Consider the following 19,939-nt stretch of genomic DNA (forward strand, 5'->3'; position numbering starts at 1 on the left):
GGTTTAGGTTTGGCAGCATCGCCATCACATGTCCTCCGTCCCCGTCGGCCGAAGATGCTACGGGCGTATCCGCTATTGTTGGTCGCCGTTTCACGTGTGGGAAAACATAAAATTCAGAAGGGTGTTTCGCCCGCATCATGTCGCGACCTAAAATTAAGAAATTTCAGGTTAATATATTATTAGGTTAATTAGATTACCTAACCTAACGTGGACTCTCTCAAACCCTACTGAATCGTAACTTAGGTTTAATTATTCACATGTTGGAGTCGCCATTAATCTTTTTGTGGTAGGTAGATTAGAAACCTTAATAAAGTATTCGGAAGAAAATACTTTATTTCATGTGAACTAGAGATTAAATGGATTCAGGGATTTTGTTATATTAACTTTTCAATTAATGCCCTTTTGGTATCCAATTTTCATGAAAAATCCTTAGCTTAATTATTTGAATTAGATTTTTTAGGGTTTTCTCTTATTAAATGTAATGCTAGTGCAAATTAACTATATGACATGTGAAATGCAATGACATAAAAAAATGACATGGCAATTACAACATAATATGAAGTATTTATGGATAACGTGACAAGATGACATGGCAAAATGCATGACATGGTATAATCATGTGTTGAATATGCATGACATGGAAAATGACATGGCAAGTATGCATGACATGAAAAATGTGATAATGCAAACCAAACTATAAAATATGCAATCCGAATGGCATTTTTTTTTTTGTGCATTTTCGGATTTATGAAAAATTGAGGTAAAAGGTTATCCTAAAATGAAATAACACCTAATTTTATTCAAGAAATTGATTTCTCAAAGTCCTAAACTTTACTAGGGGTTATTTTACATGTAAAAGTATGAGAAAACATTATTTAACTTAAGAAATTGTGACATTTTTTTTTTTTTGCATTTTTTCTGGAATATATTTAAGCCATAAAAATGATGAAATTTGAACAAAAGTAAACAATATTGCCTATAAAACACTTTTAAATCTGAAATTCCAATTTTTATTCACAACATTCCCCAAGATTAGGGATAGCAAGTGAATATACTATAGAATTACTGTCGTCCCTATATACATAGGGCAAACCTTGAAATTCTATTTAGGAATAAGCAACTCGCTCCTTGAGATTGAGGATTTCATGTCTAATTCGCACAATCGTACTTCGAGATCGAAGTCATATGTTACCTTTAATATATGGTTTCCGATAATCAAGGTGCAATTGGGGAGCATGTGTTATTGGCAATATTGTTTGCTAATATTCAAATTTTATAACAATGATAACATAGAGTAAATGGTAAACAATATGCAATAAATAAACATGCTAAACATAAAAGCGAAAATCCACCGATCAAGGTCACATGAACTTCGAAAAATCCCTAAGGGATTACCAAAATTTTAAAGGAGATAGGCTCCTATCCACAAAGGATATCCATATCTTTTAAAATTGGAAAAATTATCTTTTAGGATATTTAGAGATATTAAGATAATTTCCAAATCGTTAGAGTTATGTTCGGGATATCCATCCGAAATAGACACTTACCGGATATGCTCAGATTTTTTCTGAAAAATTCCAGACTTGAGCGCGATATATTTTGAATATTTCAAATGATACACACAATATCTCCAGGATAAGATTAAACTGGGATTACGAGACATATCAAATACCCCCCAAAGCACATCCACGGGCTGGAGTCATACTCAATATTCCCCCAAAGATATAATCCAGAATTTAGCAGTGAGCTTAGAATTTCTAGGATATGATTTAATATTCCAAATTGCTTGAATCACAAAAGATGTCCAATGTTATAACAATTCCACTCAAAACCAATAATTTCCCACAAAACTAACTTCAGGTTCCGATAACTCGGATTAGACATTCCCTCACCAGTTTTGACAATTTTAAGATATTCGCTAATCAAGAGATATGTTCCTTTTTCCTCGTTTGTTCAGGCTCATGATTATCCAATCGATTTTTAGATTATGCGAGCCAAAACAAAAGTTGACCAAGACGAACATCCATGATGACTAGCGTCTCGATTCAAGATCAGCATTCCAACCAATACACATTCAGATCCCGAATATCGCAACAACAATGAAGGACAATGAAGGGACGCCCCGAAATATCCATGCGAGAATCTCAAGTTTAATGGGTGGCCCCTTACAAACAATCAAGCACGCAAAGATAAACGGTCCATGATAACAAATACCCGATGATATTCAGACATGCAAAAACATTCATTGAAATATGCGAATCAACCAACTAGGCCAGTGAACGTTCAATGATAGAAAGCTTTACCTTGAACCAAATATCGTCTTTGCTAATCGAACTTGGCACGAAACTCGAATATTCAAGCCTTGAACATTGATCTGTTTGATACGGTAACCTTCGTGGATTGGTTCGACTATAGACTCACGCGCTGGAAGGAGTATTCCAGTAGTAAAACCGAACAAAGAACGAGCCCCGAACAGCAACATCGGTGTGCGAAACAGTGGCCGAAGTAGACCCCCGAACAGTAGCTAAATCCGCACTGAACAGCAGAAGTTTTGATGGCAGGGACGGGGTCGTTACGAGCATCGAATAGCTATGCCGTCGATGGGGGTTGACGGAGCAAAGAGAAAAGGCCAGCTGAGTTGCTGGCGCAGGTGGGTAGGAAGGACGTCGCCGAGGTGCAGAGCAAAGTCACGGCCGACAATGACCGAGAGCCTCTCGGTCCCTCTCCCTTTTCTCTTGCTTCTCACGTATTCTCTCAAGAGTATGTCCGCAGAAAATTTTTGAGCAATTGTGGATGATTCCTCTCCCTCAACCCTTGACAATGCCATGTATTTATAGATTGGAGCTTTGCAAGTCGGGCCTCAAAGTTTTAAATTATCACCAAATAAAGCCTCAGAATAAAATATGCCTCGTGATAACATTCCTGAGGGTCCAATTTTGCACAAATTTAGTCCAAAAATAATAGAAATTCGGCTACCAGATGGGCTTATCTTTTTTTAATCCTAATGGGCCTCCCTTTTAAGTAGCTGATTAGTAAGAAACCTAGTGGGCTGATTTGAACTTAAAAGAAGCCCCAACGCCTTGCAATTTCGGAACCCTCCTCCCGGCCGAATTCTTTGTGATATGTTCTAGTCCACCTGTCATTTCAAGCTTAATTTTCCTGCCATCGGTGCAAATGAGTACAAATGCAATGCATAAAAAAATTGGTTTTTTTTTTTTTTGTTTAGAACTAAAATTAGCTCTAATTTTTTATGCAGAAATAACTAAAAAGGAAAGTCAAAATTTATGTGTCAACAGTGGGTAGCTGCCCCTCTTTGAGTGGAGGCTCACAAAGATTTTGCTCAAAGACAAAAGTGAAACTTAAATTTTACTAATGCAGGTGATGAAATGTGATTTTTGGTGAGAGTTTTAATCCCATTTTCTAATGCAAGAAGGAGTGATATATGATATGCAAGACTGTAAATAACATGTGCCAAAACTTCTCTTTTTTCCATTTTAGAGAAAGCTGCACATGGATCCCATATGAGAATACCTACTTTGCCCGATATTTCATAAGCCGATGATTCCCTTAATCTCCATGCTTCATGTGGATGCGAGAACCTTAAGGTATCGGGATGCCTTTATCTGTTACTAGAAATTTCTTTCTAATGTGAGAGAGTGCATGATATGTGTAATGTTGAAATGCTGCTTCGAGATCACAAGAGCTAAGTCATTGTGATTCGAAAAAAGGTATATCAAGACCACGAGAGCTACATCATTGTGATTAGATAAAATGATCAAAACCATAAGAGCTACGTCGTTATGATCCGACAAAAGGAGACCCAACAATATAAGAGCTACGTTATTGTGATCTGATTGGGGATCAAAATCATGAGTGCTTATATCTTCACGATTTGATAAAGGGGTCAAAATCACAAAAGCTACATTGTTATGATTTGACAAGGGATCAAGATTGCAAGTGCATATGTCATTGCGATTTGGCGAAGGTAAAGATCGTGGGTGCATATGTCATCATGAATCAATACCATCAAAGTTTGTATAGCACAATTATAAGGGATGTAACACCAAACCGAATTGATAAGTACAAAAAGGACATGTTGCCCGAATCGAATCATAGCAAACACGAGAGGTCAAAATGACAACTAGAGTGAGTAAAACTGCCAATTTTGAAAGAGTTCAAGAAACTCACTAGAATAGTTAAGGAACGAGACAAATTGCCTGCATCGTAACTGTTTAATCATTTGAGGCGTACTTGTGAACAAAATCAATGTAAATGCAACATGATATGTCCACAAATTTTTGAACTTTTGGCTTGCATTATAAAGCCCCACTGGGAATTTTATCAATAAAGAAACCTGTCTGATGCTTTTGATAAATCTGAACAAATTGAATGAATAACTTCAGTCGTAAAGGACTTTCACTCACTCTCATGAAAAGGCTTTTGAAATCCGACCATTGATGCGGGTACGGTAAACACTTTAAACTGTTATCTTTACGCTCGACAATGGTTCAGGTATTATCACAATCAGCATGACCAGACCAATCAATGAGGTCATTTGTAAGGACTATAATTCAAGTTTGGTCAAGGGTTGATCAAATGGGACTCGTGTGAGTCATTAGGCTTAGAAATGAAAGGAGATCTTCATCAACTGCATTAGGCTTACAAGTCAAGAACCCTACAAAATGAGATAGAATGATCTTGCTCACACTTCTTAGAGAAACAATTATAAACATTTGAAATTCTACATTAACTCAAGTGCCCTAATTTGAAGAGATTTTGTTAAGAGTTGTAACGTAGATTCATGGTAGGCTTGGAAATGAAAGGCCTATTTTCAGCTTCATGGCCTAGTAATTCGCTGGTTAGAGGGAAATGGGAGTCTAATGGAATTGGATGACTGAGTTGAGAGTGGAATCTTTAGTCGTGTAGGGGTAATGAGCTATTGATGGGGGGAGGGGGGCTGTCTGTTTGGTGGAGGTGCCGAGGGAGACTGTCCTGTCCAGGAAAGGTGCCGAGGGAAGATTTGTTTAGGTGAAAATGGAAGGAATAGAAAAGGAAGCAAATGAAATGCCATAAGGATAAACGGTGGGAGTCTGTGATGTGGATCGAATGTGCTATATGGTCGACAAGGTGGAGGAACAGAACATAACCTATTAACTATAATATCCACTTTAGCGCAAATTACAAGTAGAGTGTGCTTGAGCATTTGTAATATTAGTGGTGGAATTACTTGCTACTCAGATTTTGAAATTGTTGCAATTGAATAGTGGGTGATTGCTAGATAAAGACATAAGCAGGGCAATGAGATCCTGATTCGTGTATGAACTACTCATATTGTTCATTAGCAATGCATCATTAGCACTTCGTATTATATGGCCTGATATTATGAATGCTTTAAATCATTGCTCACTTGTTTGATTGATGCAATGAAAAACCCTGAGCTTTGTGCAGGGAAACTGTGATCTATGACCGCGATGCCTCAGTGTCGAAACGACGAGTGGTTGAACGCTTTCACAAATAAAAAGAGGACAGGAATGGTAACCGAGAATGAGACATTTCGCTGTCCATGAGTTTCTATTGCATTGCTATGACTCGTGAGCACATATAGATTACATGTGCTCCTGGTTACTCTTTTCCAGGTCATTTACAGTATGCTCGACTACCTACTAGAAAGCTGATTAGCTTCGTTTGCTATAGCATGCGTTAGGTCCAGCCAATAATGATAGAAGATCACCGAGCTTTAGAGACAAAGTTGAATGTACCTTGCTGAGCTTTTTAGGTCACCCTTGCGTTGTTACCCCCTTTTCTTTTCCAGATAGTAGATATGGCAGCTCTGCTTTGTCAGTATCGGAGCAGGAGGATCGGAGGTTCGGGATGTTACAGCATCAGTCGTGTCACGTAGAATGACCGAAGTCTACGTTAGCGATTTCCAATCAAAATTGACCGGATGAACTGAATTGGCAAAAATGCAATAGATTTGGATTTTTTGAACAATATTCCTAAAAGCAACACTACGGGTATGTCCCAATGGATTGATCCTATTTTACTTTTTATAGATTTGCTTCAGTTCAAGTTTGACAATTGGCTTAACTGCTTTTGGAAAGATTGACCAAATTGCAAATGGTCGGCTGATTCCTTCGTTTAGCATTAATCCTAGCCAAAACATGAATTCATATAACATAATCTAGACTGGGTCGAGCTTTTCCTATGCACCTATAGAGTTAAAATGTGCTATAATTTATTTCGGAAGTTCTAACAAAGATGGTCTATCTTTCACATTTGGAATAGTATTTATTATATTGCCAAAAAAAATATTATTAATTGTGGGTTTTTTTTTCTCTCAAAAGCCATTTTCATGTCTTTACAAGAACCCTTGGAATGAAAAGACGAAACTACCTTCCTTCACAAAAACCCAAAGCCTCCATCGCCAACAAATCCCGTCTCTCCTTCAACACACATCACCATCCTTCGCCTTCAACCCCTACCCCAACTTGAAAAATCTTCAAGCCCCGAAACTCTACCGCTTCCTATACCGATTTTTTTTTTTTTTTTTTTTTATGGATGATCATGTTTGATTTATCGTATCGTCTCACATAAAGTAAATAAACTCCACATATTTAATGAAACCAGTACGTTCATCCGCGTAGATTAAGATTGATGCTATATCGTCGGCAGTATGGTCTTCCATCCTATTTATACAAAAACCTATGTGACCCACCAAGGTAATTGGCACTACCAGTAGCTCAATCTGGCCCCAATTGCCGCACATGTATGGATATGTAGTGGCTACAATCAACTTGTATGTATAGTCTAGTCAAGTTATATACTTTGTGTAATTTCTTGAGTGATTTCGTGAACCCAGTTATGTTAAATCACGTGGTAGCATATAAGCGCAACATGTGTTCTAATGGATGTAGTGGTTCACATACGAGATCTATATAATATAAGGATTATAGTACATCAAGCTCATGCGAATCTAATACATGCAATATTGGTAGATGCTTGATGTGAGTCCCATTCGCCACATGGAACGACACCGTGAAGTGAAAAGAAGTCTTTAATATCCTTAGACTCACCAGCCCAATTCCAATTCGCCCGGTTACCCGCGATCTTGTGCATTATCTGTTAACGCCTTCTTTGTCGGGTACCTCGCTGAATTTGAGGTCTCAGCCCACAATGATTTCGGTAGTGACGCCATAATATAGCAATTCACATTAGTGAATGTGCTTTATAGTCAAGACACAATCCCTAAAATTGAGGCCCTAGAAAGTGCTATAGCGAGAACACTCGCCATGGAATCTTGCCAATGTGAACGTTAGTTTTCATATGCTTTTTTCATTAACGGAAATGAATAAAGTCGCACCTTGCCGACTTCGGATAAGACAAGCTGAAGGTGTTTATCATACTCCAAGGAGTTGCAATGCGTACGATGATTTATTGAAGTGGTTTGTTCTCTCTATGTCATGTCATTTTCGCTCCTAACATTAAGAACAATGATGTCAATCAAGTGTGTAAGTCATAGGTTTAAAATTGCCTAGATTCAGTTACGCAAACACTATCAATCTCAATTACAATTTGTTAAGTGTAAGTCAACTCTGTGACATTGGCTAATACTATTACTGGTAAAGAATTTCTACTACATAAACACTATCGATCTCATTATGTCAATTTACTCAACACAAATTTTTATTAGATCTATCACTGAAGTGGAAAATTTTTCCAAGATCTCAATGTAGATCGAAGATAGTGGAAATTCATTCATAGGGTAGTCAAGGATAGATCCTCAAGATGCCTTGTAACTTTCCACACATGAAAAAGGTCATGGCCCAAATCGAAGATCAAAAGGGGGAATAGCATTGCGAATTTCTCCTCTCCGGTGTGCATGTGCTGGCCCTAATCAATAAGTAAAACCTAGATCGAGTCCGCGGTTTCTTGTTTATTCAATTATGTGCTTAAGAAGTCGTAAAGCTTATGAGTTGTGAGTGACTTTCTACTTTAATAATTTGGACCGTTAAGATGCACTTGTCATGATATGATGGCACAATCTATTAGTACATGAAAAAAGAATGTGAAAAATTAGGTCATGGGTGTCTCGCGCCTCTTGACAAACGGCTAGTCTTTCACAAGAAGTGGGATTTTCTCGTAATTACCCAAAAAAAAATCCTAAATATATTGTGCATATGCCAATTTAATTCGAAATCTTTCAATTTTACTAATTGATTATTCAACTTTTTTTATCGATTCGCCAATGTAGTCCTTCCGATGAATTTCAGCCGATGATCATTGATTTGGACACCATCCTTCATACATGGCACAACCGGCACTGCTGGCGTGGATTTTTCTTTAATATTTTTAGAATTTTTATAAACATTTTCCTTTTTTCTTTTTTTTTTCCCTTCTTCCATAGCTAGTCGGCAAACCATGGTGACCAGCCATAGGTGAGGGCCGACCGGGTTAAGCCTCGCCCGATGAAGGTGAGGTCAACCATCGTTGGCCTTTGGCAAATTAAAGAGATAAGCTGAAGTTGCACTTTGTCGGATAAGGCAAGCTAAAGTTGTTCATTATACTCTTAGTAGGTGCAATCCATATGATGAATTAATAAAGTTCGCTCATAACATGAGAACGTCGATCCGTCGATCTGGATTAAGTGCGCAAGTCTTAAGAATTTCCGAGATTCTAGTATAAAAATTTTAGAAATTTTATCATCAGTGAAGAATTTCTATTACGCTAACACTATCAATCACATGGTATCGGTGAGCTTGACACGAACTCTTATTAGGTCTATCATCAAAGTGGAAAAACTTCTCGAAACGACACTTTAGATCGATGACATGTAAAGATCGATGATATGTGAAAATCGATTCACACGAGTTAGTTCGCTTTAAGCATACACATCTTCTATCCATACATCAATGGATAATAATAATAATAATAATAATAAATCATCCGTTTCGTTGGTTGACATGAAGTTGATACAAACCTTTAATATGATGCGTGAATCCGTTTTGTGGTAAACAATCAACATCGATCAATCATAAAAAAAACTGTTTCTTTTTTATTGTGAGCGTACTAGACACAAATTTGCAATTACATCTATCATCAAAATGGGGAAATTTACCAAAACCACACTTTTGATTGATAATACACGGAGATTCTAACACATGTAGTTATCTTTAAGCATACACATCTTTCCATACATTCCTGTTGCTCAAGGATAAGGGTTTTTTCTTTTTTCTTTTTGTCATAATAATTGAAATTTTCATTAGTCAAAGGTTCTTGAAAAGGACACGGAACTAGCAACAAAACATAAAAGATCCCAAAGCAGTTGGGGGGCTTAGAAAGCCAATCAGGGAAAAGTGACGTGAGCCCATGGGCCTTTGCGATCCAGTCCGCACGTCGATTTGTATCACGAGGAGCATAAGAGTATTTGAGCATTTCGTTGCAGTCTCCAAGCAAGTTCCTGAGAAGGCACCCCGCTCCCAGATTTGGTAAAGCTTTTAGGGCCGATAGCAAATCCACGCGCTTTCGAGGCGTAAATTCGGTCCTCCCCCGAAACCCAATATAGGAGTCAAAGGAGAGCTGCTGGTACAACGTTTATTTCAAGATTTGCAAAAAACATTATCCCATACCTTCACCTTCAAGTGGTCATAACAAGCGAGAGGGAGAATGTCAAATGCGGCGTCCTCTGTCTTAAAATATTTGTCAATTATTGTAAAGCTTCTTCACAAGAACCCGACCTCCCTGCTTTGATTTGAAGGCTTTCTGGTCCCTTTCAACGCTGTCCTCTTCTGTCAGCTGTCTCCCCTTTTATTAAATTGATCTAGATTTTTTTAATCTTAACATTTGCAGCATCCTCGGCATACTGCCATAACGCAAGAACATAGCGTTCCATGTGCAACTTCCGTTCCTTTCGGAAAAATGTACATCGATCCACGCCGCCAGCGCACGGATCTTATCCTGCAAAGAAGCCGATCGAGACCACGCAATGGGACTAATCCCATGAACTAGGATAAGACGTGGGGCTATCGCTCGAGTCGGCGGTCCGGACGTTGGGTGGGCTGCGCTGGACAGGCATTGTGAATTGAACACGTGCTGTCTCTCCAGTCGATTCACGTCGCCTTTCCTGACCCGCCACCGGGTTGGAGTTTGGCGGAAGCAGGCGGTTGACTAGTTGGAAGGTGCATTTGGAAAGTTGGGAACATCACCCTTTTGCAGTTGAGTGTAACACTTAAATCACTTGCCTATATATGCGCGCATTTCTTCAGTTCTCACCACTACATAAACAACGCCACTTCACTTCACTTCACTTCACTGTTCACTGCCCAAAAACTAGGCGAAGAAAAAGAAAACCATGTCTCCCAAGTCCTTGCTAGCGTTATTACTAGGCCTGGTGCTCCTCACCACGGCCATTGCGGAGGAGCTTGACCACCGCCACCACCCGTTCAAGGAGGAAAGGCACCCGAAGGGGCACAAGCCGCCCTACAAGCACCACCCCGGCGGCGGCCGCCTCCTCTTATGGTCGCTCCCGATCCGTCCGTTTTTCCCCAAGCCCAAGCCGCCGAAGGTGCGCAGGCCACCGTCCTTGCCCGACGCGGTGAGGAGACCGGAGCCCCATCCTGGTCATCCTTTCCCCAAGAAGCCACCCCACCCCCACGAGCCTCCCACTGAGAACTGAAGAAGCTGCCTTGTCTCTCTTGATGGGTTTTATGAACGTGTCCATGAGGACTTAAATGAAGTGCTCTTTTTCACGTACTTTATAGACTATGATCTTCAATGTGTTTTTACAAGCGAATGTAGCTCATGCCCCTGGTTTAATCTCATGCATTTTGTTATGGATCAGCGCTTGTAATTTTTAGTGACCAGTATTTTATATATGCTTGAGCTTTAAACTTTCATTTATCCTTGCCATTATGTTGTTCTGGAAGACCTTTTACCCAATTTCCGGATCCAGCGAGGCTAGAAGTTCGCAGATCCGAGGAGGCCAGCACGGCGAGGCTTGGTCTCGATCGACCTCGCTGGCCTTGCTCGTCGGCCTCGCCCGTCGGCCTCGCCCGGGCCTTTATCGGAACCGACCATCTTGGATCTGGATCTGAACAGGAGGATGGTAAAAAGGTAATGCTTGTATATCCACGCCACTCGGAAAAGTGTAATCTTGCACACAGATTACAGCCGTATGTTCGCCAAAGATGCCCCTTTCGATCTCACAAGACATTTGCTTGTCTCAAATTATCTGAGAATCTTCCTTCTTTTGTCTCCGCACCAATGCACACACGAACACCGCCTCTTTTTCATAAAACATGCTCTACGTTCATTTTGTGCCGAAGAGAAGTTTGAATCGTTTCATTACTTCCAAAAAAAAAAATCCAAAAAAAGGAAGAAAAGGAAAATAGGTTCTCGGGTAAACCCAATAATTAGACCATAAAAATAGGGTAGGTATCAAAATAGATTTCAGGACAAACATAGTAAGTTTCAGATTTCAAAAATTAAGAACCGATTATAACAAGGTGGGTTTTGAGTTCCAAATATAAAAACTTATTTCATCCCGAAGCTGATCACTCTTATCTTGACCGTGTGGGTTAGAGATGGGTAACGATAATTTTGTTGATATTACAATATTGCTTTTCACGGGGAAGTGAGTTGCCAATACTTGATAGTTTGAAGCCGAGCATTATATTAGGTACGGCTCTTTGGTGGAATAATTCGTACTCATTGCTTGGTGTCTGCTTGTTCGTTGCTCTACTAGATGCCTTTTTCTTTCTTGGAAAAGCTACTAACTAGTGCAAGGTATGACTGAAGCTTCACTTGTTGATTGCTATCCGTAGATGTCCCGTAAATGGAAATTTTATGTCCTTGTACAATGACAAAACATGGACAAGTCGCAGTCATTTGCACTTGGGGGGCAAGCAAGCAACGGTGGAACCCGCGAAATTATTGAGCAATATCGATTCCACATTGAGTGGTGTGACTCGACCTTAAGTCGCATCTAGGCTTTTTTCTGAATTTATTGAGCAAGTTGGAGGCAATCTCCGATGGAGTTACAAATCCCAACAGAGTATTCGGGGTTATGCCAGTGACGACCTGGCCGAATCCCAACATTTCACACAGCAACTAAATGAGCCCTATTGATCACCTTTAACAAGAAGTGTAGAAACTCGAACTCTTCCTCTATTTTCCCTCTTGTCGACTTTTTCCCTAAAGTTTTAACTTATGCTCTGAATGTTCCCAAAACCTCGACAGCCAATGTGACTATGGCTTTCATCTTTCTCTCCATCCAGTGACCGAGTAAGTCACTGCTGTCCCCTCAAATAGCCGATTTTTTTACCTTTTAATTTTGCCCGTGACAATATTCTCGAGAACGAGTTCGAGTTAAATTCGTGGACTGAGAAGGGAACTGGAAGACATCCATCTCGAGGAAAAGTAATTGAGCAGACGTAACCCATGTTCTCGTGACAAAGTTAGGCTGCTTGGCAATTGGCAAAACACTTTTGAGGCTTAATTGAAGAACTTTTGTCAAACTCAGGATCCACTTGGACAATATGGAAGTTGAAGCCGTTGAATGAGAGACTCCAACATCATTGAAAGTGGAAAGTGTAATCACCCCATTCATAAAAGTGAATTTGACACTCACTTAGAACTTAGACATAAGGTTAGCGATTCCAGAGGAGGTTCCGATTTCATCTAGACCGGTCTCACCATGTCTGGTGTTCGTTGTCCTTTTTTTTTTTTAGTGTAGATCTACTCTGGGGCCTCGCTCTGCTGCTTGGCTAAGAATTGTACAGCCGAAGAGGTGATTTCAGAAATGATTACTTTCTTTTTGTTTCATTCTTAGTCAACTAAAATGCAAGGGTTAAAGTGCCAAAAGAATCATAAACATATTGTACTAGTGCCAATTTAGCCATAAACCTTTTAATTGGATTGATTTAGTCATGAATATTTTGCATTTATGCCAATTAAGTCCATCTGGTAAATTTTGATCGAAAATCTTTGACATGGACACCAACCATTCTATGAAGAATAGTCAACATGGATGTGGACATTTTTTAATAACTTTTTTATTTTTATATTTTTTTTTTCTCTTTCATTTTTTTCCCTTCATTTTGGTTGGCGAGGGTCGTGGCTCTCGGTATATTTCGGCAAGGGCCATCTCAGCCCGAGCAAGCAAGGCTGTGAGTACCTCGAGTGAGCGTGCAAAGGCCTTGGGCAAGGGCCTTCGCAGCCACGATGGCCCCGGGTGATGCCTTCATTGCGAGCAAGGGCTTATGCAGCCTTAGCGGCCATAGGCAAGGGTTGTGATCCTCGCTAGTCAAAATGAAAGGGAAAAGAAAAAGAAAGAAAGAAATAATAATAATAAATTCAATTTTTTTTATTAAAAAAAAATTATCCATGTCAATTGGCCATGCCACGGAAAATAGCGGCATCCACGTTTGAGATTTTCGGTTATAATCGGCCAAATGGAGTGAATTAACATAAATGCAAAATGTTTAAGCCTAAATTAATTCAATTGAAGGTTTATGACCGAATTGGTACCAATACAATAAGTTTAGAATTTTTTCGATACTTTTTCCAAAATGAAAGTTAGATTAACAACAAAATTCCCCATCCACCATTAACAGCAATCCATAGAAGATGGACATGTAAAATAAAACAAGCAATAAAAATTCAAAACACATACTATAACTCCGGTTCTTGATCCAGTTCTCAAATTCCCATTCCAGTTCGGTTCTTACCCAAGAATAGGTAACCGAACCGCATATTACATGTTTAGCAAATTTGGAATTGGAAATCAAAATAATTCTCGTTGGAACTTGGAACCGAACTGATTCCATGGCTAATTTGGTCCGATTCTCGATTTTATTTGGGACCCATACTCACTGCTACTTAGGAAGTGCCGGACCAAGACAAGAAATGGCGGGTTAATTGATCTACGTACGATAAAAAGTTTATTGCAATGTGATTGAAGTCGGGAACAAGTTATTACATTGGTGAATTTTAGTGGCTAATCTTTACGTTGGTCAACAGGCATAAGCATTGCCTCCAAAAAAAAATTTTTTTTATTGACGTGAGCATAGATTATGTGCAAAAGAAGGCGAGGCCCATAACACCTAATCGTGAAAACGGACTTTGAGATATGAAGAACGAGCCTAGAATGGGGTCAGTAGGCCTTTTAATGAGCCTCAGAAGTCAAAAGGTGGTGACAAGTTGCAAGGCCACGATAAGTTAAATTATGGCTCGTTATGTAGTGACCATAAATGAGAAGGGAAGAGAAGAGACGGGTTTTGGAAAACGTAATCGCACTATCTAAAAATATACTAAAATAAATCTATTTAATACACTAGAAATCAAAATGAATTAGACACTTAGCCATGGCGACTAGAGTAGGAAAGAAGCGTGTTTTTATTGTGGTTAATACTATAGTAGATTTCGTCTTGAAAGTGAATTTTTGTTGTTATTATTGTTGTTGTTGTTGTTTTACATTGTTGATATTATAGAAGATTCTAGACGGGAACCATACCATTAGCTACCTTTACTCCAATTTATTGTTTGATCCACAAAAATGGACCAAGTGGTACCATTGTTTCAATGTTACCCTTCATTACAATCCTATTTAATTTAGGCGTTAAATGTTCTATATGACATCTTATATGATAGATCCATGCATCATAGAACAGGCACGAACTTGACCGTATGAAGCATTCCCAAAAAATGACCTATCTACATTGACCCATCTTCTTCATTCCTTAAGGCCCCACCTACTAACCCCTCGCTGTTGCCGTTTGGTGCCCTCACCGGTGAAACCCTCGTGGCCGATGAGTCTCTCTCCTCTTTCCGCGAATAAGCGAATAATTGACAGAATTTAGTTTTAAATATAACACGTTTGACCGAACAGTTAAAAAGGTCCAATGAGATCATTGCTAGTGCAAATTCTATATAAATTAAAGTGATTGGGCGGGGAATAGTAATGGGATGATGTGGCCACTTTGAGGATTTTCGTATATTATATTCTCTACTAGTCTTGAATATTGAAGTTAGTAACTTTGCGGGCGCCGTAACAGCAATAGTTAAAACTTGGCGGTGGTACATCATGTCCCAGTCTAGTTTATGTTGCGTTCGTTTCACGAAAAATTAATAATTTAAAAAATATTTACTCAAAAATGATTGCTTGTGGCATTCGACATAATTAGCAATGAAGAATATTTTTACTATCGATGACAATATATATGTAAATATTTTCATGGACGATAAGAATATTTTTTGTTCATTCATTTTTATAATGATATGAGTGAAAATTTGTAGAAAGATATTTTCCCGAATCATTCATTTTTGGTAAAATAAATTGTACCTTAAAGTAAGTCAGTTACTCATGCAGTTAATGTTCATCTGCAGAGCTTAAATTTCTAGAGGAAGCTCCATACTCGAACAATGAATTATTATAAAATAAAAAAAAGGAAATTGGATTGAATTCCATCTTTTGGATTAGACTTTGGATCTTGAAGTTGACTTGCTTCTACATTTCAATAACCCTTATAAACGGTTCAAACTTATGTGCACTGCAAACATAAAATGGCAACACGGACCGTGTGCATTACATGATACCCATGCGAAATCGTCCGCTGATCGAGCATTGGCTATGCATGCTGTAAAAAGAAAATGAAATTCATACGTACAGGGTGGTACAACTACTTTAGACTGTTTTGAGGTGACGCGATGTTAGATCCAATTTGGTAGACAAAATATCCTAAAACAAAATGTAAACAAGCGTAGCTCGGTATGCATTTTAGGGTTATATTACAGTTTCACTTAGAATGGTAAACGGTGCTTTCGTGCTCAAATTTGTCCTAAACACTTAGAAAAATAAGAGGCCGTCACTATTCTCCAAGTTTGTCGATGACATCCTGTAAAAAAGCCTTCATGCAAGTTTCTCAAACGTCAACCGAATCCCGAGAAAATATTGCATGCGTGAGATACTCCACGTGGATTAATAGAAAACCATTCATAAACCGACATGTGGCACATCGGGGGCCCACCACTCAGCATTTTCAAAAGACACGGAAGGGGATCTCTCCGTTATCTCTCCATCCAATTTCCCTGTTATCTCTCCGTCCGTCATCTCTCTCACTCCAAATTTCACGACTCTATTTCTCCCTCCAAGTTCTCGACTCCCTCTCTCTCTCCAAGTTGGCTCCCTCGGCCGGATCTTCGCTCGACGACCTCGCTCGGTCCCTCGACCAAAACCACGAGGGCTTCCTCCGCCGTCCCCTGGAGCTCCCCTCTACCACCACCTCGCATCTCTCCGAGCTCTGTTTCCCTTCCTCGATTGTGCTCGCGATTCCGAAGCGAAAGCTTCGCTTATGCCTCCGTCTTCCGTTAGGGGTTTTCATCCTCTGCGTTGGATGAGTTCGGGCTAGGGAACGCCGCTGCCTCGTGTTAGGTTTTTCGTCCTTCGACCCGACCACCTTCAGGTTAGGGTTTTTTCCCCTCTTTCACCGAGCTGAGATTGTTTGGTGGAAGTTAGTTTTTTTTTTTCCAATTTGTTTTCTTGTCTGAGCTTCGGGTTTTGAATGTGTTCCCTACTGATCGTCTTTTTTTCTTTTCTTCCAAGAGTGTTTCTTTGTGCCTTCCCTTGGCCAACCCGATCATCTCTGTATTTTCTCTCATCATCCGCAACCTGTGGTGCCAATTTCGAGCTATCTTTGCGTCCGCGCGATTTGTTGTTCTTCCCATGTCGACATCGGAGCCGACTCGTGGGAGCTGGTTTGTGGCCGTAGCTGTCCTCGAGGTTTTGTAGCTCCGATGGTCATGTTCCCGACTGTTTGTTTGTTCCTCTTTGTGGTCGTTAGTGATAATTCCCTTTTAGGAGCGTTAAAGTGCCGGTATCTCCGGGTTCCGCTTCTTTTTGATCCCATGTTGGTTCTTACGTGTAGTTGCTTGTAGGTTTCTAAGTAGGTTTTGGAGTTCTGTCAAATTTCCTCCGTTAAAATTAGACAGACGGGGAGAAAGATCAAGGAAAAAACCCAAATTAGGAACGCTCCCAAAAACCATAGGCTGTACCCAAAATCCGCCTCACCGAGTCCGTATTGGTCTCTCTCTATCTAGGTTTCTCTGTTTGGATAAGATTTTGCACCTGAGCCGGTGGATTTTTAATGATGGTGTCAATTTCATGCGTATGTGCTTCTTTTAATCGTGTCCCTTTTATCGGTGATGATGCCGGAGAGGTTGCGTCGATTTTATGGTTCCCAATAGTTTTGAAGTTTGTCTTTGGTTGTTCGAAAACATGCATATGGATATATTGAAGATACAACATGGAAGTAGAAACTTGGGATATATTGCGATCAGATGGAAAACTACCAATACTACAAAGTTTTAGTAATGGCAGAGAGCAAATTTTAATGTATCAAATAAAAATGCTCCACAACCGATTCTTCGAACTTCAGGGATATGATTATCTTTGCTTACTCCATGTCATCTTATTTGCATTAGTTGTACTTGTATTATCATATTATCAAACCGATTCTCGAAAATGAAAAAAAGCGTGTTGTCTTGTAGGTATGATGTCTTCATCCGGTGTGAATGAGACAACTTCGAGTGAATTGACTTTCCAAAATAAAAAGTGTAAGTGTGGTAAGCGTGCTGCTGTGAAAATATCGGAATCAATAAAGAACAAAGACAAGCTCTACTATAATTGTGTGGATAGAAGGTGTGACTTCTTTTCTTGGTGTTTGCCTACAAGCGATGTGCGTTATCCTATCACGAAGGCTCCACCTACTGAAGACGACTTGAGAAACATTGAGTATTTGCTTCAGCATATGAAAGACAAACTTGAGAAGATTGATGAGAAGGTGCAGAGATTTAGGCATGATATGGGCATATTGTTAGTTTGTGTTTTATTGATTTTAGTAGGACTAGTATTGAAAAAGTAGATAATTGGAACTTGTAATTTTGGTAGTTTGAGTGATGAAAATTCAAAATTTGGTGTGCAATGGACAAGATCTTTTTGGTTGATATTGGGATGCAGCTATTCCTCCTATTATGACTGCTCGGATAGCTGCTTCGATGATATATCCTGCAACCTTTGCTAGTCTAGATGAGAGATATGGAAGGCAAATTTGTTGGGTTGTTGGGTTCTACGAGACATAGTCAGATACATAACGAATTAGATTGGAATGGACATTGGTAACCCTTCATTTACAAAATAAATACTAAAAAAATTAAGTCAAAACACAAAGGAAATGATTGTCCACCTTTTGCGAAATGTTTTTTTGCCGTTTCTTTTGTTATGGACGTTTTGTTTTTCTATATACAAAAAAAAAAAAAAACAGATTTCTAATTCTACGTTACTTTTCATAAAATAAAAAAGTTAAATAGAAACATCAAATGAAACATCAAATGTTGAGTTTTTTTGAAATTTTTTTTTTGCCGTTCCTTTTGTTATCTCTCTTTCGTTTTTTTTATATACAAAAAAAAACACGTGTCTAATTCTGGGTCACTTTTCATAAAGAATGCGAGGCTCTTCATTCATAAAATAAAAAAGTAAAATAGAAACATCAAATGAAACATCAAATGTTGGGTTTTTTCGAAAAATTTTTTTGCCGTTCCTTTTGTTATCTCTCTTTCGTTTTTTTTTTTTATAAAAAAAAAAAAACACGTTTCTAATTCTATGTCACTTTTCATAAAGAATGTGAGGCTCTTTATTCATAAAATAAAAAATTTAAATAGAAACATAAAATGAAACATCAAATGTTAGGTTTTTTCGAAATTTTTTTTTGCCATTCCTTTTGTTATCTCTCTTTCGTTTTTTTTTATATAAAAAAAAGGCGTTTCTAATTCTACGTCACTTTTCATAAAGAATGTGAGGCTTTTTATACATAAAATAAAAAAGTAAAATAGAAACATCAAATGTTGGGTTTTCCGAATTTTTTTTTTGCCGTTTCTTTTGTTATGGCCCTTTCATTTTTCTATATACAAAAAAAAAAAACACGCGTTTCTAATTCTACGTCACTTTTCATAAAGAATGTGAGGCTCTTCATTCATAAAATAAAAAAATTAAATAGAAACATCAAATGAAACATCAAATGTTAGGTTTTTTCGAAATTTTTTTTTGCCATTCCTTTTGTTATCTCTCTTTCGTTTTTTTTATATAAAAAAAAAGGCGTTTCTAATTCTACGTCACTTTTCATAAAGAATGTGAGGCTTTTTATACATAAAATAAAAAAGTAAAATAGAAACATCAAATGTTGGGTTTTCCGAAAAAAATTTTTGCCGTTTCTTTTGTTATGGCCCTTTCGTTTTTCTATATACAAAAAAAAAAAAAAAAAACTCGCGTTTCTAATTCTACGTCACTTTTCATAAAGAATGCGAGGCTCTTCATTCATAAAATAAAAAAGTAAAATAGACACATCAAATGAAACATCAAATGTTGGGTTTTTCCGAAAATTTTTTTTGCCGTTCCTTTTGTTATCTCTATTTCGTTTTTTTTTATATACAAAAAAAAATGTGTATCTAATTCTTCATAAAGAATGTGAGGCTCTTCATTCATAAAATAAAAAAGTTAAATAGAAACATCAAATGAAACATCAAATGTTGGGTTTTTCCGAATTTTCTTTTTTTTGCCGTTCCTTTTGTTATCTCTCTTTCATTTTTTTTATATAAAAAAAACGCGTTTCTAATTCTATGTCACTTTTCATAAAGAATGTGAGGCTCTTCATTCATAAAATAAAAAAGTTAAATAGAAACATCAAATGAAACACCAAATGTTAGGTTTTTTCGAAATTTTTTTTTGCCATTCCTTTTGTTATTTCTCTTTCGTTTTTTTTATATACAAAAAAAAAACGCATTTCTAATTCTACGTCACTTTTCATAAAGAATGTGAGGCTCTTTATTCATAAAATAAAAAAGTTAAATAGAAACATCAAATGAAACATCAAATGTTAGGTTTTTTCGAAAT

At 38.2% G+C, this 19,939-nt stretch overlaps 1 protein-coding gene across 1 annotated transcript; it reads left to right on the forward strand.

The window, feature by feature from the left end:
• Positions 1–10,348: 10,348 nt before the first annotated feature.
• On the forward strand, positions 10,349–10,672 carry LOC125314635 (early nodulin-75-like). Its single transcript, XM_048277466.1, has one exon. The coding sequence runs from the start codon at positions 10,349–10,351 to the stop codon at positions 10,670–10,672; it is 324 nt and encodes a 107-aa protein (XP_048133423.1).
• The last annotated feature ends 9,267 nt before the right edge of the window (positions 10,673–19,939 follow it).

This window comes from Rhodamnia argentea, chromosome 1, assembly GCF_020921035.1.
Source record: "Rhodamnia argentea isolate NSW1041297 chromosome 1, ASM2092103v1, whole genome shotgun sequence".
In the NCBI taxonomy this organism is placed as follows: domain Eukaryota; kingdom Viridiplantae; phylum Streptophyta; class Magnoliopsida; order Myrtales; family Myrtaceae; genus Rhodamnia; species Rhodamnia argentea.